This window comes from Anoplolepis gracilipes, chromosome 13, assembly GCF_047496725.1.
Source record: "Anoplolepis gracilipes chromosome 13, ASM4749672v1, whole genome shotgun sequence".
NCBI classification, from domain to species: Eukaryota; Metazoa; Arthropoda; class Insecta; order Hymenoptera; family Formicidae; genus Anoplolepis; species Anoplolepis gracilipes.
The window spans coordinates 3,016,837-3,043,529 of NC_132982.1; the positions used below are offsets into that span (position 1 = coordinate 3,016,837).

General features: G+C 40.7%; 1 protein-coding gene across 5 annotated transcripts in view; it reads right to left on the bottom strand.

Annotated features, from left to right (window-relative positions):
- Nucleotides 1-26,693, bottom strand: part of LOC140672659 (zinc finger protein castor homolog 1) — a 144,803-nt gene that overhangs the window by 52,621 nt on the left and 65,489 nt on the right. For 3 of the 5 annotated variants that reach the window (XM_072904991.1, XM_072904992.1, XM_072904988.1), the window contains exons 2-3: nucleotides 1,175-1,242; nucleotides 16-464 (exon numbers count right to left, since the gene is read on the bottom strand). In XM_072904991.1, coding sequence (XP_072761092.1) covers nucleotides 16-464; nucleotides 1,175-1,205 — 480 coding nt within the window. In that variant the 5' untranslated portion in view covers nucleotides 1,206-1,242. Of the gene's footprint in view, nucleotides 1-15; nucleotides 465-1,174; nucleotides 1,243-21,120; nucleotides 25,278-26,693 lie in introns of those variants that run through there. The other 2 variants (XM_072904989.1, XM_072904990.1) reach the window with 2 other exon arrangements.

A 26,693-nucleotide genomic window follows, 5' to 3' on the forward strand; every position in this document is an offset into this window, starting at 1 on the left:
TGACAGACAACTTACCTCTGTACCAGGTGAGTACAGCTTCCGCGATCTCAGCTGCTCGAGGATGAACTTGTGCCTGAGAGAGTCGGCGCTATCGTCGTCGGCCTCGGAGGACGGCGGTCTCGTGGCGACCGAGAGATCCATCGGGCTGACCTCGTTATTGTTTAGCCTCTGCTTCGATCTATCATCAGCTGGCAATAGCATCGTTTTCCTTTCGTACTCGAGGATCTCGCTGGAACTCTCCTCGACCACCTCCGGCTCGTCGTCGTCCCTCTCGGACTCGTCCGACACCTCCGCCATCCGGCTGCTTATGGGCTTGAAGTTCTTCCGTTTGTTACGCGGTTTGCTCTGGATGCTGCTGGTGATCTGCAACTGGGCCTGTGCCTCGTACTGGGAGTCGCTGTCCTGGTCGGCGGCGCCCCGTCGGGTCGTCGCGTAGTTGTAGACCGAATCGGAAAGCATCTCCGCTAACAAAGAGATGAAATTTATGTCATCTGATTAGGCGCCACACAATCTTATCGAAAAGCAATCTTTTAGTTTTTCGATCGATATTGACGACACGCGCGCAAGACGCGAGCTATTTTGCCTTATTTTTTTTTTACTCCACTATCTTCAATCTCTCAAAATAATAAATGTCTGTGTCCAAGAATATCGGGTGAGAATGTAAACGATTCGGACGAACAATGCGCGAGTATTTGCATTGTGAAGATAAGATAGTCACTAATTTTCATAACGAATATTGTAGCGTTTCAAGGCGCGTTGCCTGCCTATTTCTCATATCGCAGTTAATAGATATCAATTTTTAGCATCAATTATAATCCCGCAAACTCAAACGCTAAGCGTTCTAGGAATGATGATATGGCCGTGACCTATATATATGCCACAGTATTTTATAAAATTAAATTCGCCATCGTGTGACTATTTAAAATGATATCGCTCGGGACCGTAGAATGATTTCTTCTCGGGCAATTGTGGACAGACATTTATTGATTTCATAAATAAATCAAAGATATATTATTAAGTCATTTATCAGTAGTCTCTAAACCACTATTAATGTCACTAAGAATTTTAACAATTTTCCGACTACCAAAATTTTAAAGTTTACACGAGTTAATCCAAAATATGCGAGATTGCATATTTTGTGGGGAAAAAAAATTCCCTTTAAAGAGATACTTACCGGGGCCATACGGGCTGGTTACGGCGGACATGTCGAACTTCGCGAACCAGTCGGCTGTTCACCGCATCCTGAAACAAAAGAGCATATTAGTCACGTGTCAAACTCGAGACTAATCTGTCGATTCGCTTGCCACGTGTTCCGCTGAACACGCGAGAATTACATACTCGCAAGGGAGTGGCACTGTCTTCCGGAACGCAGCCCGGGTCACAACGGAAATTCCATCAAAGTAATAGTCAATCTCGATTCGTTCACTCGGGATACCCGATATTCGCAATATGATCGACCTATTCTATTCGAATAAAGTCCGCGACGGTTGTTGGCCGACAACATACGCTCGCCGGTCTCTGCTGAGGGGCCTCGAAAGGAGGAAGGGGGACCAGCCGATGTGTAAGAGAATCGCGAAAACGAGGCGAAAACAAAGGCACGTCCTCGTAACAAAAGCTACGGTGATATACGAGCGCCCTGCTAGCTGCTAGTCCGACCAGCCTGGTCTCGCGATAACGCGCGAGCGCACGACAATTCGTTTCTCGGTTATTGGAATGCAGACCTTTAAGCCCATTACACGCCGTCGCGGCGACAAGGACAGGGGAGAAAGCAAGAGAGAACGCGCGCGCGACAGAAGAGAGAGAAGACACGAAAGGAGAAAAGAAAGAAGAGAACAGCAGCCGCCGTCGATGAAGGGACGGGGGAGGGGGGAAAAAAATCCGAAATGAGAAAGGAACAATAAAAGGACGCGCGGCGTGATAAGCATTAACGTCTGGCCAATCGAAAGGGTTTATCTCGACGGGGTTATATACCCGCACTAACTGTCATTTCATGGCTCTCTCTCTCTCTCTCTCTCTCTCTCTTTCTGTCGCAGGTTCGGTTCTGTGCCGCAATGAGAAACGGCGGAATGGAATTTCAATCCGTTGGAAAATGACTTCTTACCGCTTCTGCCTGCCGCCCGCTCGTCGTCATCGTCGTTTCCTCGCATACGATCGCCTACGTCGGCTACGTAGTCGTGTATGGTATATGACCGTTTGCCTTTCTCGGCGTGCGGGGGATTTGACCCCGGACCGCGTATCCTTCAGGAATGCGTCGGGACGAGCAGCCGACGGACGCTTCATTGTTGTCACTTTACGCGAGAGGAATGACGTTTCCTTCCCCACCTGCTCCCGGTCCATGAAATTTCTCACTTAACCCGAAATCGCTCAGAGTGCGCGTAACGATATTCACGTGACGAGGCACGTCACATGGTGGCCGAGAGACCCGAGATGATAATTAGCAATCAGGACGGGTTAATGAGAGAAATCGTAAATAATTAACGGTAAAATCAAGGAGTCATCCCGGGGCTGCTCGAATCAGCGGCGACACGCGCCGATAATTCCAACCTGTCCGGCCGATCGCGAATGATGCACGAGGGCTTTCTGCTGCCTCCTCGATCAAACTGCAAATTGTGTTGCGCATTGACAGATTGCGCCATTCAAACTAACCGGTCCTCGAAAGATCAACCCGCTACCCTCGCGGTTTCCGTGTCGCTCGACACTGTCAATAGTGCAATGTCAATAGTGAAGTCGCCTGTCGTTTTGTATACATGTATTCCTCGGCGAAATTGACTTTTCAGTCTTCAATTTTAAGGAGGAACTGGACCGATCAGCTATACATCGAAAGTTAATCAATCTAATATACTTTACGATTTTGACATTACGCACTTTTATAAAGCACTTTTATTTATTTATTTATTAAACGAGATTTATTTCCCTTTGATATAAAATATTAGCAAATATAAATATATTCGCTAATTATACAGATAATGCAAATAAAGAAAATGCACAAATTAGCGGTAAAAGTAGAAAATAAAAATGAAAAAGAAAAAAAAAATAATAATGAAAAGAAAAACATAACAAAGACAACCTTTTATTTGAAATATAAAAGTAATAATTAATTTATGAGTTAAAGATTTGCTTTATATGTAGAATATAATTTACTCTTAAAATCACATAAATGTTATTTTATATCAACAATCACATTTTTTATAGTGACTGTACCACAACAATTTTTAGGTGATACAAAATTCACTACACACACGTAAAAAATTATAAAAATAAAAATTTTAATTCTGTCCAGCTCCTTTCTTTAAGAGCTCAGCCTACTTTAAAAATCAATTTTTTACATTTTCTGAAAGTATATAATCTCTCTGAAAAATACATAATTAAAATTTCATTAAAAAGTTTGCAAAATTAATAAAATTATTTTAAATAAAATAGCACGATTTGCAAAAATTTACACACGTTTTTTTCAAAACACTGTTCTCAAAACTAGTGTGACGGAGATCTTGAAAACTAATGCACGATAACTTCAAGATTTTTTTAAATAGAAAGGAATATTCTTTTAGAAATATTAAGTAGAATTTTAAAAATTAATAATTAATATCTTTTGACCTTTCAGAAATAAATATATTTCAGCAAAATTTAATTTTAAAATAAAATTAGATTCAATATCCCATAAATATGCAACCTGATGCAGACTATAAAATTAGACCGAGTTTATTTATTTGAGACAATTACACGAGGAGCATTATGCATTTTTAAACACGCTACCCGCAAAGGCTCGTGTTAATAAAAAAAAAAGTTAAATATCCAAGATTTAAAAATACTGACATACTGTTTAAACATCAATAAAAGCATATACAAAACGCCAAAAAGATCAATATTATTAATATTCTTTTCCAAATATTCTTAAAAATTATAATTTTTGACACTCAATCGTGATACAAGCGCGTACGATTTTCTTCACAAAAATTTGTTGTACAATTCGAGAAAAAAAAATACATTGCTTTATTCTATACCCTGCGATCATTATTTCTAGATTTACTCAGCAAGAGAAAGATTCTCGCACGGGGGAAGTTAAGAGCGCGCAATAAAATTCCTCCTAAACTCTATACCCTTGTTCATCGTTACTTGTGCATCAGATCTGCAGATTTAAGCAGAGAAAGATCTGTGCGAATAATCGGCAGTAGGGTCGGTCGAAGTCGAGCGCGCCCTCCGATTGGCGCGAGCGCGCTAGGCGTAGCCGCGAGAATATATGCCCGCGAGACGGGGCGAGCGGGGGGATGCACGCACGATACGGCGTGCACGATCGGGACGCGATATGTGTCCGAGCGGCCGCGAGGAAGGAGCTCGCGCGCGAGCTCCTTTTTTCGACGGCTATACAGAAGGGATAATTAACATCTGTTACAGAGTACCTATAGCGCGCGGGCCGCCCCGTTTCACCCCACCACGTGGATCACGGGGCGGACCTTGAATACATTATCACCCTCTCGTGTACGCACGTTGCACATGCACACATACACACACGCACACACGTGCACCGTTGAAACGTGCAGTGCTCGCGCGAGAGATGGAGCGTGAACGAAAATCTTTATCTCTCCGCAGTTCGCACGCATGTCCTCTCTCAGATCGTCAGGGATCTAACGATCTCTCCTCTCGTCTGAGAATTGCCAGTCGAATTTTGCGTCAACCCCCCGTGGCTCCAATGATACCAAGGAAAAATTTGTCGTAAAGAAGGGGTTAAAATGAAAATTTCAACCCCTAAAACAGAGCTAGTCTTCTTCTGATTTTATATTTTTTGGTCCTATTTATTCTCATTGCCTCTGACGAAAGAAACATTGATTTCGAGAAAAATTTATATGAATTAAACGTTGCTAATATATAAAAATTAAATATAAGTTATTAGGGTGAAATTGGAGAATTTTTAAAATATGTATTATTATATATATATATATATATATATATATGATTGAGATTTCCGATCTAAAAGTTATTAGGTATATTAAAAGAAACTGAAAACTGTCTTACACTGTCCTTTTTGCGCGATTTCTGACAAGCAAACTAGAATTGCGAGGACGGTGGCAAAAAATACATTTAATAAATCGCCAATTTATATAAACGACAAATTGCTTCACGAGTTCTCTCTCTCTCTCTCTCTCTCTCTCTCTCTCTCTCTCTCTCTCTCTGGTGATCAATATAATGCACATTGACAAGTCTTGTTTCGTGTAATTGCAAAAATGCTTGCAAATCGCTTACTAATGAGTACACGTCACGCATCAGTGCTCGTGAATCTAAACCAATGATCGACTCGCGGAAAAAGAAACTGTAAAATGTCGGTATCTCTATGGCAAGTAATTAAGACACGTAATTTCTGCGGTCCCATAATATGGATGCGGTTTAGACATAATTCTTTCGTATTTTTCTCTCGAGATGCGCACACCTCTGTGTTATGCATGTATTTTACACAAATAGATAATCAAAATAAAATTAAAAATAAAAATAAAAAGATGAAGCTTAAAAATTTGAATAAAATATATTAGTCGCGCGGTTTCTCTGCGCAATTTCGATTTAACACTTCCGGATATTTATTTCACACACACACACACACACACACACACACACACACACACACACACACACACACACACACACACACATATATATATATATATAGATGTTTCGAGAAAAACGCAAGCTTCGAAAGATTCACAGCTCATATTAACCTACATGAAGGAGACGCATCGAATGGGACGAGACGAATCGCGGTGGGGGGGGGGAGGGGGGGAGGGTGACGGGCTGGTCCGTGAGAGCGGGTTACCACTCGACATAGCTCGACGCTGATGCCGATGCCAGAAAGAGGAAACAAAAAAGTCGGCGACTTCGTAACGCGTTGGTTCGTCAAACACTCGAACGTAACGTTGCCAGACCCGAGCGGTGGCGAGCTGGAGAGGAGCCCCGCGGCTTTGTGGAGTGGCCTGCTGCGGAATACCAGGAGATTATTCAAATTTGCCACCGACGGCTTAAAATGTATATTAATCGCCTATCGTGCTGGGACGATACAGACCGGAAACTCGGACTCGTCGCCGAATAATAACCGACGCGACTTCTTGCACCGCTCGTCTTTAAAATGTCTGCGACGAGTGTTAGATCCTGTGTTTCTCCGTGACTTGTTGTATTTAATAATTATTAGAGCGTAATTAAATATATCCATGTCAAAATAGGTTTTACATTCTTCGAAAAAATTTACTTATATTTGAATTTTTTTTAAAAATTCGATTTATTACTGTATAGATGGTACTTGTACTATTATAATATTGACAAACTGTGTATCTGTGGTATTATTCAAAGGCTTGAAATGAAATTGTTGCTCAGCCAAAGTCGACAGAGTATCTCAAGAGCATCGGTGACTAAGATAAAACGCAGGCTCCTCTTGTATCTCCTTTTTAATACTTTTCCGTTGTATTAGGATTATACTGTAGAACTCTCTCTCTCTCTCTCTCTCTCTCTCTCTCTCTCTCTCTCTCTCTCTCTCTCTCTCTCTCTCTCTCTTTTTCGCACGTCCAACACGTCTACCTTGCCTCTCGGATTGAGGAGCCGAGGAAGGAAGTATATAAGGAGCAACAGGCTAGAGGAGAAGGCGAGTATGTGTTCATAAGATATGGTGTGAAACACGAGAGGACCGAGATTAAAGAATGAAAAACATAGAATTCTGAGAACTGGTTGAAGTCATAATATTCGTAATTTCAAGCCGCGCCTTCTTGTGGCGACCGCGTCTTCTGCGTCCTCTGTCGTTTGAAATTAATGCGAGCGGAAATAAAATTCCTGCCTCCCCCTCCCTCTCCCCCGTCGCGTCGTTCTAGCTCTCTCGGCCTCGAGCCTCGTTCATCCACAGTCCGGCCGCGCGAGACAAGTGGATGGTGTTTAATGGTCGAGCATCATGTAAATAAATTCGGTCCTCGTCCGGAGAACTGCCGGACGGAAGGATGTTTGCCTCTAATATTTGGACTTCTCGCCGCGTCGAAAGAATCGACGACGAGAAGAGAGCGTAGTAGTCTCTCTCGTCTAGTTCGCCAACATGACGTTTGGCTTACGCGCGAAAGATCTTTGCCACCGCAAAGAGACCAGCTCTCGCAAAAAGATCACCTCCGAGAGAGATCAAATGCGCAATAGATCGTTTCTCTCTTCTCTCCCAGAAGATGTCGCGCCTCCCAGAATTCCTTCCCAGAAGAGAGCCGGCGACGCCGATATCGAGTGGCGAAATATTTTGCGGACTCGGCCAGGGTGGGGGCGGGGAGAGGGAATCGCGAGGGGGTACGCTCCATTTACGAGGATTAAGATAAAGCGCGACGTTGTCTCTCGGCTGTCTTCGTTTTCCCGTTCATCGGCACCTCTCGTTCCACTCTCCCGCCACCCAGCTCCGTAAAACACTCGCCACGGCCCCGTCCTCTCTTTCTCTCTCTCTCTCTCTCTCTCTCTGTACGTGCCGTTAAAAATAGAGCACGCAACGACTCACTAATCTGGTTAGGGCTACTTAGCGTAACTCCGACTATTTAGACCTGGATACGGTTACGGTAGTTAAGCCGACATCGGGTTCTAAGTAGAACCCTGGCGCGGCGACGGCGACGGACTTTTGGGCCTTTAAAGAAGAGTTCTCGCTAAAACGTCTTAATAGACACAAATAAGCTGAAACGCGCGATTTTACGCTGGTTTGACAAAATCAACGAAAACGATGTAATAATTGCCAGAAAGAATTTGAAAAATTGCAATATTGTAAGAATGTATTAAACATGACGTTTTTTGGATCTTATAATTTTCGACAAAATTTATAATATCTCTTTGAACATCTAAATACTCTCTTCACAATTCTCTCAAAAATATATTGTATATATTTATTAATTTTATTTTATTTATTAATATTTTATTTTACTTTATCTTTGTTTTATTTATTTATTAGAAAAAAGAAAAATATCTTTGATATAATAAATGTATAATTAAATAATAAGAATAAGAATGAAAAGAAAAAAAGTTATATGTATATGAAACAAATTGATAATAAAAAAATTGAAAAATATAAAGCAAAAATCCAGCTTTACTTTAATAGAGGACATAACAAAGCAAGGAGCTTTTAAATGCTTTTAACATAGAGTTGTATCCAACTTTTCAATTCTTTCATTTTATTAGAATAGTTGTGTGCGAATTTTAATTCAAGTCTCAATAAAGGGCACATGGAATCTCGATGGAATTAAATTCGCTAATAGACCTTTTCCAGTGATGTGGCTATTTGTTCAGACCACGGACGGCCAAGTGAGTCTTAATGGTGAATCTTCATCTCTCGCTGGATGTGGGAACAACGTCGGAGTCATCTCGGCTTAATCGTCACAAGCTTATATGCTCCGGGTTCCTACCTCCAGGAGGTTTTAAGACTAATTAACGAGTGAGTGCCGAGTAATTAATCGATGGATGTTGATTCGTACGCGGGACGTAACGACTAATAGAATGGTCAGGCTACGTAAGTTTTCTACGTTAAACTTTTCAGCCTCTAAATTCAATGTTCTCGAATTAAGAAAATTGCTGCTTAGATAATTGCTCTTGCTAAAGAAAAAAATAATTTTTCTGCACGTATCCGATGTTTAATCCTAGTTATCTATATATCAATCATTTAATTAAAATTTAAATATTCATATAAACATGCTATAATTTATGTTAAGTTTGTAACATTATATATAAATTTAGGTTGTTTTCATAGACGATTCAGAGTCTCTCTACACATGTGGCCAAATGCGCCATATCGTCTCTCCCCTGCCCGCGCCCGCCCCCCCTCTTTCCCCCTTTTTGGATCGCCATGAAAACGAGATTTCAAAAATCCGTTATTTAAATAAGGCAGGAGAAACGCGACCGGCAATGGCCCGAGCGATTTTATAAAATTAATAGTAAAGGGTAGGCCGCGCCACGCTCACTATTATGCGCGTATGCAAATACGCGTAAGGGGTGGCGAAAAGGTGGGGTTCGACGTGCAAAAGGAGGAAGGGAGGGAGAGGTGCAGCGGAAGGCAAATGAGGGACAAGGGGGCGAAGGCGAAGGGAGTCTACCGTGCAGGCTGCAAGGCATTAAAACTTTCGAGATTTATAACGGCCTGGACTTGTCTGGCCTCGCTCGATTCGGGGTGGCTACCACTAAAAAGGGGGCCATATTGCTGGTAACGACGAGGGGGCAGTCTCGTTACAGGGATGAGTTTTCATTCGCGGATTTTAATATTGAAATGATTTTAAAAAAGAAGTAGGATATATTTATGCAATTTATCTTCTCATATGCATAAAAGATTAGGAATTAATACAATTTTAAAATAATAATACAAGAAGGCAAAAAATATTTATAATTTACAGCAAGAGAATAATTTATAATAAGAGAATAAAACTAATAATAATTTAATAAAATATCGTATAAAAGAATATTAAAATTTCTACAAAATTACTATAAAAATAAATAAAATTATATACATGTATAAAATTTTATTCAAAAATCTTTCAAATTTTTAAAAAATTATAATTGTCTTTATATATATATATATATATTTCTACTCTGCAATATTGTGAAATACTTTTTGAATTGCTTTTACTCACAGGAAATGTCTGGGCAAACATCTTCGCAAGAGAGAGAGAGAGAGTGAGAGAGAGAGGGGGGGGGGAGAGAGAGGGGGAGAGGAAAGGATGGAGAACGTGTGTTGGAAATTCTGCGTGTACGCATATACACGTTCATCAGCCTCGAACACCAATTAGAGCCATCTCGCAAACGTTACACTTAGGAAGCGAAACGATCGGCGCTTCCACGGGCCGCTTTTTATGAAACCGAACGCAACGTCTCCTCGCGGCTGAAGAAACGCTTCTGAACGGAGGTTGAATGCTCGCTTTCTTCCTCAAGTCGCAACACGATCGTTTCTTCGAGGTTCTCGGGTGTCGGACCGGCCATATTTCAGATCGTCTCGCGATGCGCGACTCCCCTGAATCTCGCTGTGTTTAACGCAAGTCCAGATTCGCATACGATTTGCCTTCCAGCATCCCGGCACTCATTGTCAGTATATATAGCACACACGTGTTGCAGATATTTAAATTGTTATTATTATTATTATCAAAACGTAATTTTATCATTGTATTTTCGATTAGATGGTACGTTTGGTAAACCAGACAGATTGACAACTACAAACACGTGGAAGAAAATCCTCTCTGCCGATTGTAACGTTTCCAGTTGCGCCTGGCAAGTGACATCTGTCAAGAGACATTTTACCGGCTACGCGCGTGTAAGATCGGTTACGAGTTTCGATTGACTCCTAATAGCGAGCCGCAAGAAATCAATAAGAAATCAATCGCGACGTGACGGCCGGCACTCGGCTCCTGATGAATAATGGAAAAATCTGGTTCTGGTTCCTCTCCGCGATGGGCAAAGCCCCATCGATGACGGGGCGAGATAATCCGGCCAGAATTTTCTGGATTACGCGCGATCCCGTTAAACCTCGTTCGATGTCTTTCTCTCTCTCTCTCTCTCTCTCTCTCTCTCTCTCTCTCTCTCTCTCTCTCTCTCTCTCTTTCTCCCTCGACCCTTTCTCCTTCCATATTTCCTTCCTACCTATAGTAGCGCGTACGCAGACACGATGCAAATTCGCGCCCCATCGCTCCTAAACCGGTTGGAAATATCAAACTGGTATCTCGAGCGCGAGACACAATCAAAGTTATTTTCTTCCGTACTTTATCAGTCACGATCGAGCAGAACTCGTGCATTTCCCCGAGGAAAGGATAGTGCGCATTTAGATAATATTTGATGACACAGGATAATAATATGTTATATACGGAGCAAGTTTTTGATAGGCAAGCATGGCCGAGATCATAAATAATTAATGAGATGTCACATATGCTCTTCATAATTTTGACTTTTTAATTTTTTAATTCGTACGATAGTTAAGATTATAAATAAGTATAAGCTGAGAATCTCCAATACACGATTTTGAAACTTCTCGGCTTCGAATATTAACTCCCGTTTGCGATATAATCGGCCGGATTGAACGTTCTTGACGATTTAATGCAGACAGTGATCTCAAAGTACTCGTGATTCCCGAGAGGAAGAAGGGAAATAGAAAGAACGGGACAGAAGAAAGTGATGACGGAATGGGAGCGACGTATGGATTTTCCTCGAAATCTTTTCAAGTCTCGCATCAAATAATAAAACGTCCAATCAAACCGGAATCGTGAGACTCGTATGTGTACAGAGAGTGCGTCGAGTTACAGAAAAAGGAAAACAGAAGAAAGATAAAATAGAGGAAGGAATGTAAAGAACGAGTTCCTATTCAGGCTCAGCCTGATAGCGAATCTCTCTGGATTTGCGTGTATTTTGATCGTTGAGATTCATACGATCGAAAAAAAAAAAAAAAAAAAAAAAAAAAAGACTGAAAGGGCGGATTCCGTAAAGTTCGAATATATCCCGGGCCGCGTAAATTCGCTGAGGAATTCTTCATCGCATGGAGAACATCCCCGGGGGAAAGAATTTAAATATATACATTTGGTTAAATATGTAAATCTCTGTTTTACAAGAATCGAATAATTTTTTCGCGAATAAAAAATTAATAAAGAATTTAATGAAAAAAAAAAAAAAAAAGGTAGAGACTAGGGACATTTTTTATCACCATCTGGAAGATGCACCGTCTGGTTTATTTTCATCCGACGTCTAGTATAGTCGCGCGCGATTTACTACCTAGACTAATCGAAATTTGCGACGCTCCATAAATTCCATAAACATAACGAAAAGCTATACCGTCGCGTCGGCCAGAAAGCTGGCGAATAATTCCACGGGTCTGTGAAAAAAGGAAGCGAACAACAGCGCGGACGGACAGGAGGAGATAAACCAAAACCGACCGTTCGGCCGAAATTCCGCGAAATCCGGTAAAATTGAATCTGGAAGGAAGTCGGGTCGACAAAAGGGACGACGAGGAGGACCGCGATCGCTCCCGGAGCGATCGACTCGGAAAGTTTGAAGCCGAAGAGCAGCCCAGCCTAAGCCCGGGCTGTTCTTCGCAACCGAAGAAAAAGAAGCTCGTCCATGGGCCTCCGGGAATGATGAATCGTTTCTATTAAAATACTTTTTCGACGGGGAATACAGAGTGTGGGCATCCGGCTCTACTGGAGCCACGAGTGAATTTATTTACATATTTTCGATCTGGATTAAGAGGTATCGTCGGCGACAAAAGTACCGGGCTTTCGTGACTGTTGCGACTGTCTTCTTCGCCAGACGTGAAAAGTATATAAAAAATCGGTAAAGAGGTGATTTTCATGACAAACTTGATAGAAATTCAAATTAAAGTGTTACTCGTAAATAAAAATAATAGCAAGTAGAGAGAGAGAGAGAGAAACAAAACGACAAACATACTCGACTTCGATGTGTCTACACAAACGACGTATCTATTTCCAAGTCGCGACAGCGTACGCAGTAGCGAGCGAGCCACGTGATGTTAATGAGACCCAATTAATCACAGCGGGAAGTGAATCCTAATGCGAAAAGGCGAAATGTCTCCCGACTTAGGAGGCGCCAAGTCTCGTCTCAAGGCGAAAGTACTTCCGTCCGGCCACTGACACTCCCGCTACTCGAGGAACGTCTTCCTCGAGGAACGAACGGACAAACGTATCGATCGAGCGTGAGCAGAAATGCCAAGATGCGAGAAATTTTGACACAATTCTCAAACAACGTAAATTGTCAAAGCAAATTAGAATATTAAAAAAATAATAGTAAGGCGCCGTATTATAATATGTATAAAAAATTTCCTATGTTAATTTAAAACAATAATTACGATAGAGAGCAAGAAGATTGCAGAGGAGATTATTAAAAACTCTACTATAATTTGCGTCCGGAATATAATCAATAATTATTATTATTAAATTCAAACTCGTATAATAATTTTCAGATAAAAAATGGCTGCTATGCAGTATATAATGCATAATACTGACTCCGTCGTTTGCCAAGTCGGGGGTTCATCGGGAGAACAATGGCGAACCGTTCGCCGAAGAATCGAAGACGACTCGTACGATCGGAATGAATGAATCGAATGCGTCTAACGCACTGTACGCCGAGTTCGAGGCATCAGAGATCGGACTGGCTTGTGCGAGCAACGTGAAAATGATAAATGAACTCTGTTCGACCCAAGGGGTATCGTGGCTACTATTAAGATGGCGTACAAAATATGCGCGTAAAATAATTTTTCGCAACAAATACCTCGACACATATCATTATATAATAAAAATAAGATCAATTTACAGGGTTAAAATCCACCAGGAAAATATCGCAAGATTCTTGGACAAGATATAATAATAATAATAATAATAATAATAGGGGGAGAGACAGACCTTACTGCACTTTCCGTAGGTGCGCGTTCGAGCGAGGTAATAAATTTATTTCCGAAACAACAATCGGCGGGATGACTGGGGAGCAACACGAGGGCATTACGTATGAATCGTTCCTAATGCATGGAACAGCGTGTTGGAGTTGGAGGCCGCGAAAGAGAGAGAGAGAGAGAGAGAGAGACTCTCTTCTCTTCGCTTCGCGATGCGAAGCTCACCGCGGAATGATAAATGAACTCTTCTTAACCGCGAGAGCTCTCATATCGGGCCGCTATTAACATAGCGCCGGATAAAGTAACGAATTTAAAAGAAATCCAATATAAAAGCCACGGGAATTCCATCGGAGATCTTATCCGGGGCTCCGAGCTCTCGCTCGCTCAGGAGACTCCATTAATCACCGGACTCCTCTTCGTTCTTCTTTTCCCTCCCTCGCTACTTCTTCCATCTCTCCCCTTTCCTTCGCGCGCTTCATTTGTCTCATATTAGTCGTTATTACGAAACTTGAAAATTCAAATGGACGGGAGATAATGGCGCTGCCCGCTGTCCGAAGATGATGCCGGACTCTCCTCCGTCCCTCATTTCTCTTTCTCTCTTTATCTCCTTTATTCTCCCTCGTTCGAGACTCTGATCGAGACTCAACTTTTTGCCACACGGACAAGTGGTCCGGATTGCGAGAACAAAGTCCGCGTAATGGAATTATCCGATTTGCGCGGTATTTAAATCCTTTCGCGGAATAATGTGGTCATACCGAGAAAAAATATTATTGTTGCGAAGGATATAAATAAATAGATGAGAGAGCGAGAGAGAGAGAGACTCTATTCGAATTATCGGAAAATTTCAGACGCTATCGTGATGAATCGATTTATTGTTCGCGACGCGCGAGATTTTATGACCCCGACAAGCATAAAAGATCCTTCTTCGTCTCGCGCGTTTACGTTTCTTTTTCTTTTCGTCCACCACCAAAGCTCGTGGAATACGTCAAAATAAAGAGAAACGAACGGGATGGAGCGACTGAGGAAGAGGGAGAAGAAGGGCGGTATGAGACCGATTGAAGAACGCATATGTGTTGTAATATAACGTCGACCTCGCGCATACCATATTCCACTCGGCGAGAAAAGCCGATTGAAATCGATCGAGGCCTCTTCGCAAACACCATACGCGCAACGCGATACGACACACGTGTTATAAACGTCCGAGAAAAATTGGCAGACATAGCTTCCTTCAGATATGCACGACTTTTACCCTATCGTATTTATATCTACAATGCTATTATTATCTAAAAATAATAAATAGAAATCAAGTGGAAAAATATATTTAAATTACTAGTTGAATTTATCACACATCGTTATACATATATCTTGTTTGTTTTATCTTTAAATTATTAATTAAATTTTTTCATCACGCTATTATACATTTATTTACCTTGTATATTTTAAACGATGAATTCTCTTTTAACGTAAATTATGAATTACATTTATCACACTATTATACACGTCTAACTATATTTGATCAGGAAATATACTGCATGTATATCTCAGGAAACGTACTAACGCGCACTAATTGTAAGATGTGTCAATTAGTCGGCGCACGTTTAATGAAGAGAAAAATGTCGAGCAAATAGAGACACGTCCCGGCGATTTCCGTTTAAGGGAATCTCAAAGTTTTCTACGGATATGGAGGCAAAGTGGGTGAACGAAGACACATTGCGTGCTTATGGTGTGTCCCCGCGCCATATCCAGCATATCCGTTTGTCCGTCCGGTGCCTCTCGGTCATACGTCAATGTATGTATACGATTCCGCCGCGAATGCCAGAGTGTTGATAATTTATTTGAGAAACGTGCGTCGAACGTGTCACACCTTCGCAATCGCGTGCCTCGCGTCCGCAGTAGCATTCTGGATTTCGCACCTTTTTCGTGCCCCGGCCATTGTGCGGCAGGGGACAGGGTTGACCTTTTTCGACCGCGATGTTTATTAACGAATCGCAGCTGCAATCTATCCGACCGGACGCGCATTTTTATAGCGGGGGAAAAGTCACGTCGCGATCATGTGTATGTGTGTGTGTGTGTGTGACGCGACGATGAGGATCGCAATTCCGTTCCGTCAAACTCGATTAAAATGTCAATGAGCTGTGGAAATAATTTTTGCGTCGACAATCATCTGGAATAATTAAGTATATCGGAATATTTAGGAAATTATCTGCGAAATCTCGCGTATTAATTATATAATAATTGTTTTATACGTGAAAGAGAAATTTCTTTTTTCCTCTTTCAATCCTCGACGCAGAGATTTATGGCTGTAACTTCATCTTTGATAATTATATCGCAATTACGAGCAAAATGACGGATGTTCGCGAGAAGTTTCGCGTTCGATCAGTGTGTTGCAGAGAAACTATCCGGGACTTTCGTACATGTATACCTACGAGGCGTAGCGATTACGTACGACTATCTACGTGCGCGTTTTCATTGTGACAGGAACATTGCAACGTGGGCACAGACGCGGAATTCCAACGAGTGAAACTCAACGAAAATGTCAATGAGTCGATCGCGAGTGATATGAAGAATTCAAATCCGATAATTACCGCAGCTAGCCGAGAATTGGACGGTGCCGGAATTTTTATAACCTATAGTCAATCATGATGCTTTTTTTTTTTCAACAAATCCATCGGAGGCACCATTCCGTCCGCCCACGCACGATCAATCACCGTAAAATCTCGAACGAAACGTTCCGTTCGCGGAAGAGCTCGTTAAAAAAAAATAATCCTTCAGAGTCCTTCTCGTCTCCGCGCTGATATCATCCGTTCCTCACTACCGTCGCATCACCGATTCCGAAATAAGAAGGAAAAGGACACACGGAGAAGAGGGCCTGAAAATTCGTCGACGCGTGACGCTATATGACACGGCAGACAGATGGATCGAGAGAGCTGAAAAAAACGTGGGAGGAAACAATCCTTTCCGTGTTCGAACGTATCGCGAGGCCAACACCACGTGACTTTGACCGATAGTTCGGCGAACGACGCGGCCGCTTATCTTAATGCCCGTAAAAAGGACGGAATAATTAAAAAAAGAAGAGAAGCAAATATGTGTGCGTATGTGTGTGTATATATACTTGGACCGGGCAGCTTGTCGTAGGCCGAGAAACAGGGAGGGGGTGGGGGCGAGGGGGGGAGGGGTGGGAGGGCAAGACAGAGGCAGGTAAAAAGCCGGCTGGCTGGCTGTCGAGACATAACCAGGCGCGATCGCGCGGGAACAAACGGACTCCGGGGCTTTTCTGGGTGACAGACGAGCGTCCCCGAAATGTCGATCAACCAACCAGCCAGCCAGATTTTCGGAACGAGCAGTTATGTCGCCGCTACTGTGAAACGTCATCACGTGATCGCGCGCCCATTCTCGCCTAGACATCGATGTTGCTACCGGGGCCTTGAACCCGATTGCGATTTTTATCACGCGACGTCGTTGCCGCGGTAGGTATGTCGGACTTTTCCGTAATGTCAGTTTTTCCATCACGTAATGTTCTCCCCTTTTTATCGAGACGAGACTTTCCAAATTGACTTTCCGATTTCCATGAATCGCGCAACAATGACTGTCGTTAGCCAAGAAGGCAGACCGAGTCCTAAGTCGTTTCCTCCGCGCGATGGTATTCTCGATCGTTTTAGAAAGTCGTCGTGCTGAGCCAGCAGCAGCAACCGATGACTATGCCTTTTCGCGCGCACAATATATAAATATTAATAACGAGGATATCGTAATTTCAGAAACAATGCGCGACGGCCACACCCGAACACAGGGCGACACGGCCTGGTTACATACCCGTCGCGGTATTAAACTGGTGAGCCCATACCTTACACCTACTCGATACACGATCTTTGAAGAGCGCGAGGTGAATTTTACGCAAATTCAATTTCGCGAACCTGAAAATCTTGCGAATAAAATTCCAGAGATTTATCGTACGCGCTTAAAATTTATATCGACAAAGTTAAATAAAAAAAAAAAAAAAAACAATACAAATTTGCTTCAAGTTGAAAATAATAATGTTAGCAACGCTTTAAATCGCTGTTATGTGCGTATATATATTTTTCTCCAAATCAAGGTCGTTGAAGATACGGTCTACGTAAAATTAAAATCAAGGGACTAAGTTCCGTCCCGCGGTTAGATGAGGAAGTCAACTTCCGTGAGTGGGCGTACGAATGCCGAACGCTCACGGTGTATTAGATAAGAAGCCAAATGTCGCCCAAGTGTCTAAAGAAATTTCCTTCGGTGACTTGTGGTCACGATATGTGCAATAAATCCATTTTCTCGGGACGAGTCGCGTTAACCGTTTCCAACTGTCAAATAAAATTTTATATATTTATTTAATAAATTCTCTCAAGTTTTTCGCTTTAGATTAAAGCTCTTGGATAGAGGATTTAACGCACACACCGATGAAGATACCATTATTCTTTAGTAGCAGGGAAAGGTCACATATAGATAAAATTGATTGCACACGAATCGCGCGAGAAGCCTTGGTGAAATTCTTTTCTCAAAAGCGTGCCAACTCAAAAGCAGCATTCTACGTGATCTGTCTATAATGGACGCGGACGAATCTAGCTTAGATTCATCCGCGTCCAGACTTCTCACGTTCGCTAAAATTGCCAAGAGTCATTCGCTCCCTCGTTGCGTTTCGCAGCGAGGCTTTTCTCTACCCGGCTATTTTCAAATTTACTCCAAGTCACGTAAGGTCGTCTCCCTCGAACCATCGTTCGCCTACGATTGCGTTAAATCGAAGAATCTGTACGCGGTAGCACAAATCTACACTCGCGGCTGATGATTGGGAATAATTTCAATTCATCATCGAGACTTTTATTAAAAATAAATATCGTTTTTTGAATTTTCATTTTTAATCGAAATTAATTTTTACTTTATTTCTTAATTTTCAATATTTCTCTTTTTTTTTCCTCACAGATTTCATGTATCAACGTTGCCTCGAATAAAAAATTGGATCATGTAGAAAATTTCATTATATATCAAATCTGCCCCCAAAAAAATCCCAAAGCAAGAAAGAAGGTAAAGTAAGCGTCAATCTCTCTCTCTCTCTCTCTCTCTCTCTCTCTCTCTCTCTCTCTCTCTCTCTCTCTCTCTCTCTCTCTCTCTCTCTCTCTCTCTCTTTATTGAAACTGATTCGAAAATCAAAGCAATTTTTTTGCGGGCTTGCGATAAACACCGCGAAGCGGACCGGGAACCGACCCGGACAGAGGAGGAAATCGGCGTTTCTTCGAGCTTCTCGCGACAGCGACGTCGAACCGACGAGGCCGCCAACAAGAGAGCAGAGGCCGAAAGAACGGAAGGATGTAGGAGCTAAGGGGGTCCGGGGAATCGGGGGAGGGGAGAGGAGGGGGAATAGCCCCGAAGAGAGAGGGAGGGGCACGCTCACGTGCGCGCGCGCTCGCGCGAGCACATGCGTCTCTCTAAATTTAAATTTACGATTCGCCGGGTAGCCGCTCTTGTCTTCATCTCGTTTCTACTGTCCCGTCCCGTTTGTTTCCCGAAATCCGCAGATCACGAGAAGTCTACTGTCTCTGACCGTTGTTAATATCTTTCCTCGAGATGCGCCCCGGTGTACGGACGACAAGATGAAATGTAACGCGACTTTATTTGCGAGAATTAATAATAAGGTAATTGTGTTGTAAATTCTAAAAAAAGGAAAAAAAAAAGTTCTACAAGGCTGACTTTTTAATTATATAACACTCTGCTGCTGCGGACTTTACTCGAAGCGGAATTTAAATTTGTCTTTGTTTATATATCGTTAAGCTACATTTTCCGGAACGAATCGGCGGCTCTCGAAAAATTGCATAAATCATATACGACGTTCGTTACGTACGAAACATGCAACGTGTGTTTGAAATTATAAACCGGAGCGCCACGTCGATTAAGTAATGGCCCTCGTTCACGCACGTTTCTCTTCAAAACACATCGCACGCGTCGTGATTTTTAGTAGCCCGGCGATCGATATCGATCGCGGATAGATTTGTCACGCACTTCTTCGCCCTCATTTCGGTCGTTTCTTTTTTTTTTTTTTTTTTTTTTTTCTTTCGCCTCTCTTTTTCCTCGTAAGCGGGAGGAAGGAATTGTCGCGATCGCGGAGGTAATTTATCGTCTCGCAGAAGCACGATCGAACCCAAGGCGTCGGAGGTAGCGCGAGGTGGAAACAGGAAGGGCACGCGGTGCAATGACCTCTTGTCGCGCGACGAATTGCATTTCGGCGTCGTCGAAACGTCGCCTCTTTTTCTTTACCACGAACTCTGTAATCGCCCGCGCAACAATGCCACTTTATTTAAACACGATTGCTTCAAAGCTAATCCTGTACAAGCTGAACATTTTTATAGACTTGTATATTTCATACCCATCCAAATTTTACACGTCAAATAAATTACCGCGAGCCAGGAAAATTAAAAGCCGAACAATCACTCTCTGAAGGAAACCTTTTATTACTTTCATCTCCACAGCTTCAATTCAAGATTAAGTGTCTTGGAGGTATCGCATAATGATGATTAATAATACGGATGTGTGTTGCGCATGTTAATTCGATCGCTAATTAACATATGTACACGTAAAATAGAACGGAATAAAAATAATAATCACAAAAGAGAAGGAGGGAAAGAGAGAGAGAAGGAGGGGGAAAACAGCATAACCAGCTGTCAGAGCAGAAATGGTACGGGACGACGACCCGATCAAACTTCACCGAGTCAGCGATTTAATGTTTCGCGAGCAACGACAACGTCGTTGTCATCATGTGTCGATAGCGGATCGATAAACGCGTTGGCGATTTTTGATTTCGCCAAATTCTCGGATCTCCGACCAAAAGTCCAAACTCGAGATACGTATTTAGAAAAACTTTATCGACATACATATGATATATATGAATTTGAATTATACAGCTTTTAAATTTGATTATCTATACATCTGAAACTCTCTCTCTCTCTCTCTCTCTCTCTCTCTCTCTCTCTCTCTCTCTCTCTCTCTCTCTTTTTCTCTTTAATTTTGCTCCTAAATAATATTTATATATCCAATTTATAATCATATTTATATATACACGTATGAAAAGAAATGAGAATTATCTAGAAATAAAATTAATTTTATTAATTTATAATATTATTAAATATTGATAAAAATTCTATTAAATTGTATTAAATAAATAATTAATAATAATTTTATTAAATAATAATTTTATTAAAATGTATCGAAAAGAATGGAAATTATCTACAAATGAAGTGAATTTTTACACGTATTAAAAGAATGAGAATTATCTAGGAATAAAATTAAATTTATTAATTTATAATATTATTAAATATTGATAAAAATTCTATTAAATTGTATTAAATAAATAATTAATAATAATTTTATTAAATAATAATTTTATTAAAATGTATCGAAAAAAATGGAAATTATCTACAAATGAAGTGAATTTTTACACGTATTAAAAGAATGAGAATTATCTAGGAATAAAATTAATTTTATTAATTTATAATATTATTAAATATTGATAAAAATTCTATTAAATTGTATTAAATAAATAATTAATAATAATTTTATTAAATAATAATTTTATTAAAATGTATCGAAAAGAATGGAAATTATCTATAAATGAAGTGAATTTTTTATTCATTGAAAAATCTTTCTTCCTCATAAAATGTGCCTGCGTAAAGTATTTTAAGCAACGTGAAACACAATGACAAGATCTGAAGATCTTGCGTTTTTTGCGAGGACAAAAGCGACGATAAGTACGTACGCACTACAATCAGAATCCAGCTGACCTACTTGCATACGTTCTTCCGTTACGGCATCTCCGCATTTCTTCCAGCTGTGTTATCACAGTCGCGCAGGCAGGTATAAATAGGATGAAAGATAACGCTCCCTCGTGCATTCTACAATAATGACAACGCAAGTAATCTCCGGTGTCTGATAAAAATTGGAATGTATAGAGGATGAAAGAGCAATGTTCAAAAATAATTTCGAAACAACATGGCGTGCCCGAAATCTCTCTAACGTATGTACGTGCCAGAAAGACCGCACGCGTGATCGTCGAAGCCGATAACGCGCGTAGCGAATATCGATATCGTGAGAGACCGGGTCGGTCACGTTTGAAACGCGACGGACGCGGAGGAAGACGGCGACGGCGACGGCGGCGGCGGCGGCGAACGGTAACATCTAAAATCCACTTTCTAATCCATCGCGTCCGTGTTTAACGCGCAATACCTATCGCGTTTCAAACCTGGCTGTCTCGGTGCAGCCTACTACGATTTCAAGCGGACGTGGGCGCTCGCGCTCGCGCGCGCGCGCACGCCGTTATTAACGTGCGAACTATGACACTGTGATATGATACAGAAGAGGATTCGCACTCTCAGACATTAAAACACGCGGAGAAACAATATCTCGACGTCGTACATTAGGTATACAGGGTGTCCCGAAAACCTTCAAATATACTCTGGCCAATTTTTCCTGGCGGCGAAAAATATTGAGATATATCGATAATTTTCGAATAAGTTAGTGAAAAATAAAGCTCTTCAGAAATTTAACCCTTACTCCGTATCGTTCAGCGTATTTTCGATAAGTTTATTAATATGTAAAAGTGTTTTAAAAAGATCTGAAAAAATGTATAGTATACCTTGTTTGAACATTCTAAATGTAAAGAGTAAAATAATAAATTTGAAAAATAATTTACTTAAATATATTATTTTATGATTATTTGTTTTCGAGAAATTGACGTTGTTAGAAAAATCACAGACCAAAAAATAATCCATCAGTACATACTAGTGATGGGCGATTTTTTAATCGATCTTGAATCAAAGTAGCTGAGATTGATTTACTAAAAAAATCGATCTAAAAAATCAAAACTACATAACAAAAACTAAAAAGTTATAATTTTGTAAGATGGATTATATTTGCATAACTATAGTAAATTATGTTTTACTTTAAAATAATTTGATTTATAAAATTATTTGACATTAGTTTCGGAGACACTCAAAAATATTTAAAAACAGAATAAAAATATTTTAAAACGTTTTTTTTTTTTTTTTTTAATATATTTATTCAATTTTCCATTCGTGCATGTGACTAACACTGCGTGAAAAACGCCACTTCTGGCATCACTAAACGTACGAATATCAAATATCAACAGATCGAAATTCGATTCGTATAAGAATCGGACAGAAAAGAATCGATTTAAAAAATTTGATTTTTTTTAGGAGAAAGATCGATTTTCTGAAAATCGAATCGAGATTGCCCATCACTAATCAGTACGGAATAAGAGTTAACTTTGTGCAGTTCGAAAATTGGCACAATTACATTTAGCAGTTAATTTTAGAGCCAATTTAAATTTATTACTTTAATAAAAAAATCATCTTCAAATTGGCTCCCTCGAAATTTCACTTTAAAAGAAAATTCAAAAGTTTTAGAATACCTGTATCCTTTTATATATTTTTTATAAGGCTAAACAATAAATACTAAAATATATTGAGATTAATAATAAATAATAATTAGAAAATAAAACCAAATTGAGAATAATAGTGGATTTGGCCGAAATTTCTAATCGCGATATCTCTCACGTTCGTCCTAATCCAAGCAAAAGGTTTGCCTCGTCCGTTTTATTAGCTCCGACGTTCCGCGGAGATTTGTCAGGATGAGTCTCCATCAACGGGCGCACTCTACGCTATATCGCGGCGTATATCTCGCGCGCGCGTGCTCGCAAATACCGCTGCTCGAAAGCAGATCGCTGTCAGGGAACGCGAATCAATCAGCTGATCTGGCGGTCGCGGTTGCATTCTTTTAGAGGAGAGTGTCACCGCATATGCCACATCGTGGATAACACGCTCTCGCCCGGCTGTCGTGCGGGGAAACCATGCAAAACGCGTAGGTGAGGGCCAGGTGGCGAGAGGATGCCGTGGGAGGAGGAGGGAGAGGAGCGCGGGAAAGGGAGTGGAGAGACAGACTCGACGACGACGGCGACGAGGGCGACGAGAAGAAAACGAGGGAGAGGCAGAGAGAGAGAGAGAGAGAGACGAAGAGAAGAGAAAGAAAAGAAAAGCTGGAAACGAGCTACCGCGCCAGCGGGGACAGCCGGTGGCTGGAATGTGGGTTAGGCTCTCCTCGTATACCATAGGTGGGCCCCGCTCTAATTATGAATTAATTCCTGAATAACGGTCCGTGTCGCACTCTCGCACGCGCGAGCGCCGAGAGAGTTCCGGATTCACCGCCGCCGTCGTCGAAAGACGACGGGCTGGAAACGCGATCGGCAGAACCGGTCGCGAAAGATGTGTCCGCCTCTCTCGTAGGTCGGCTACTTCCTGCTTTGCGGGAAGATATCGTTCTTCACATCCTCTCCGTCGATTTACGATCCGGCGAGATGATCGAATGGTCGCGCGAAGATTTAGCCGACCGTCGCGTCGCGTCGCGTGTTTCAACATTTTTCATAGCTTCGTCGAGCGCGAATTATCGTTAATAATGCCATATTTTTATCTGATTGTACGTAAGTACATGCGTACCCATCATCGCTTTTGTCCTCGCTAATAAAATGCTAGATCTTCAGATCTTGTCAATATGTGTCACGTTGCTTAAAATACTTTACGCAGGCAAATTTTATGAGAAAGAGAAACTTTTCGAAATAGAAAAAAAATTTATTTTATTCATCAATAATTTCCGTTCTTTTAATATACTTTCATAAAATTAACTTTTTTATAAATAATTAATATTATTATAAATTAAATTTTTTTTTTATTAATAAAATTGATTTTATTTATAGATAATTATCGTTTTACGTATATTAAGCTGGCACAGCCATTTCAACACAATCGAATAAAACTTATACGGAAATTTAGTGCTTTTTTGTCGCTAATTTGTTGCAGATTTTGTTGTTCCACCCATTTCTGAAAAACCAATGGCCGTACAAAATTCGTTAACTGTGCTAGATTCAACTCAAGAGTAAAGTATCCTAAGAAATTTGTCTAAATAAATTTGTATTCTAAATAATCTCTACTCTTTTATTTTTTAATTTTTTTTTTTCAATTTTTCGAGTGGTTCTGCCATCAGTTTTTCCGAAATGGAGCAACAAAAGAGCACTAAATTTCTGTGTAGGTTTTATTCGATTGTGCCAAAGTGGCTGCGCCAGCTTAATATACGTCGTTCTTTTAATATGCGAAAACATGCTAACCACATGAATAAAATTCTTGCACGAGTATAAAAAACGGAAAGCATTAAATATTTTAATTTGCAATCGGCATTTATAATCGGGACTATTATTCGCTCGATTGCATGCTGATGTTGCGATCGCATTTTTTAATTACGTTTGTAATATATTCAGACGTTTTTCCTTCTCATGTGGTATTAAATATTAAATTACATAATTTATATAAAATAATTAATTATACTTAAATTTTGAAAATAAATTGTCATTGAAATGATTATTTACATCTTTTGCAATTTTAAATATTCTTTCTACATGTTCGAAAAACTTATAATTCAAAGCGTTATAAATTTGAAAGAAAAATTTAAATGTATACAATTTTTTGTCATCTAAAGTTTTATGAGAAACTTTGCTTTGGTGATTTGTTAGAAAAGAGAACAAGATTCTTGACCTGGCTCGCACGAACTCCTTTTAAACGGAACTGCCCACGGCAACGTATCGCGAATAATCGTTCATCGTGAGACGCGATGAGCCTTCCTTTGACTGACGTGGCATTGACTTGTCAGGAGACTCGTCCTGACAAACGATCTCAACTATGACACCATTAAACGCTCGGTGTACATATCAATATGACGAGAACTCGAGAATAATTTTCAGAAAGACATATGATGTGTTAACTTTAACATGAATGGTGTAATAGTTTTCTTTGAATGCTCGCGCAAAAATTTATTTTTATTATTATTTTAATATCTTTTATATTTAAGTATAATTATTTATATCATTATGTTATATTATATAACATCTTATAATTATATCTGAAAAAAACTATGCCTCATAGAATCTTCAATTAAATTCTTGTAGAATTAATAAAATTTCGATATTAATTTCCGTTTGGCAAAAAATTTTATTGCGTTATTACTTGTTTATGAAAATAATTAAAAAAAAATAACTTAATGTACGATAAATGAGAATTTAGTTGAAATGTCTTGTCTGGATACGAGAAACATGTAGATGATCACAAGAGTGCCCTTTTCAGGCACTGACCATATTTGAGAACACGCAGGTTAGTATATGTAGTTAATGACTGAATCGATAATTAAAATTGATAATTATCATGATATTATTTTAATAACCGGTCGTTATCGTTAAACCTAACGAATAGCGGAGAGACGTCCTTTATTCTTTTCGTTCTCCTTTATTTCCCGTCATAGATCTTGTTCCGTTTCTTCTCGACGTGCTGACCGAAACGGGGCCCCTTCGGGCCCCGACTTTTGCGGCACAGAGGGTGGATGCGCGCGGTACGCGTCGTGGAACACAGTCGGCGCGAAAGGAGGCGAAGGGACCAGGGTGAAACAGGAGGAGGGGGGGAGGGTGGGTGCAGAAGAGCAGAGTCACCGATTTAAATTGAAGCCGGGGAACACCCGCGAGGGAGAAACGTTCGCTGGCCTATCAGGTTTAATAACACCCGGCACCGACTCTATCTGAAATTACGGATGGTGCTGCGATCGCGGGACGGCCTTTTTCTTCTTCTTCTTCTTCTTCTTCTTCTTCTTCTTCTTCTTCTTCTTCTTCTTCTACTTCTACTTCTACTTCTTCCTCACCTTCTTCGTACGATTGGAAGATCCCCGATCGAGATGATCGTCGAAATAATAATTCATCGGGATGGTAGCGCGGGAAACGTTTTCGATGCGAGGCACTCGAGGCAGGTCAGCTTACATCGACAGAAGCGAAATTTTGCACGTTGCAAGGTAAAATTTCAAGTGTCAGAAGGAAAATTACGACAATATCTAGTGTAAAGCTTTTCTTTATATTTATTATCGATAGAGATCAGATATAAAAAAAAAAAAAAAAGGTGTCCCCGGTAATTTGTAATTTTTTAAATTAAATTTGAACAGAGTATAACATGTCGATTTGTATCGGACATTGTCGATTTAGTTACGCAGGCGTAATGAAAACGTTCGTGACAACTTTCGCGAGGAAGAATCGCGTGCTAATTCGACAATTAACGCTCTCGCAAAAGTGTATCGCCCACGGTCCATCCACGACACGACGGTGGGACATCGCCGTCGAGTCTCGCGATTCTCGCCTCCATATTTATAAGTTTCATACCGCTGAATTCTCGATTACGCTGTAATTGAAAACCTGCTGAATTAGCTATTAATTTCACGTCTAATTTATGCGAAACGA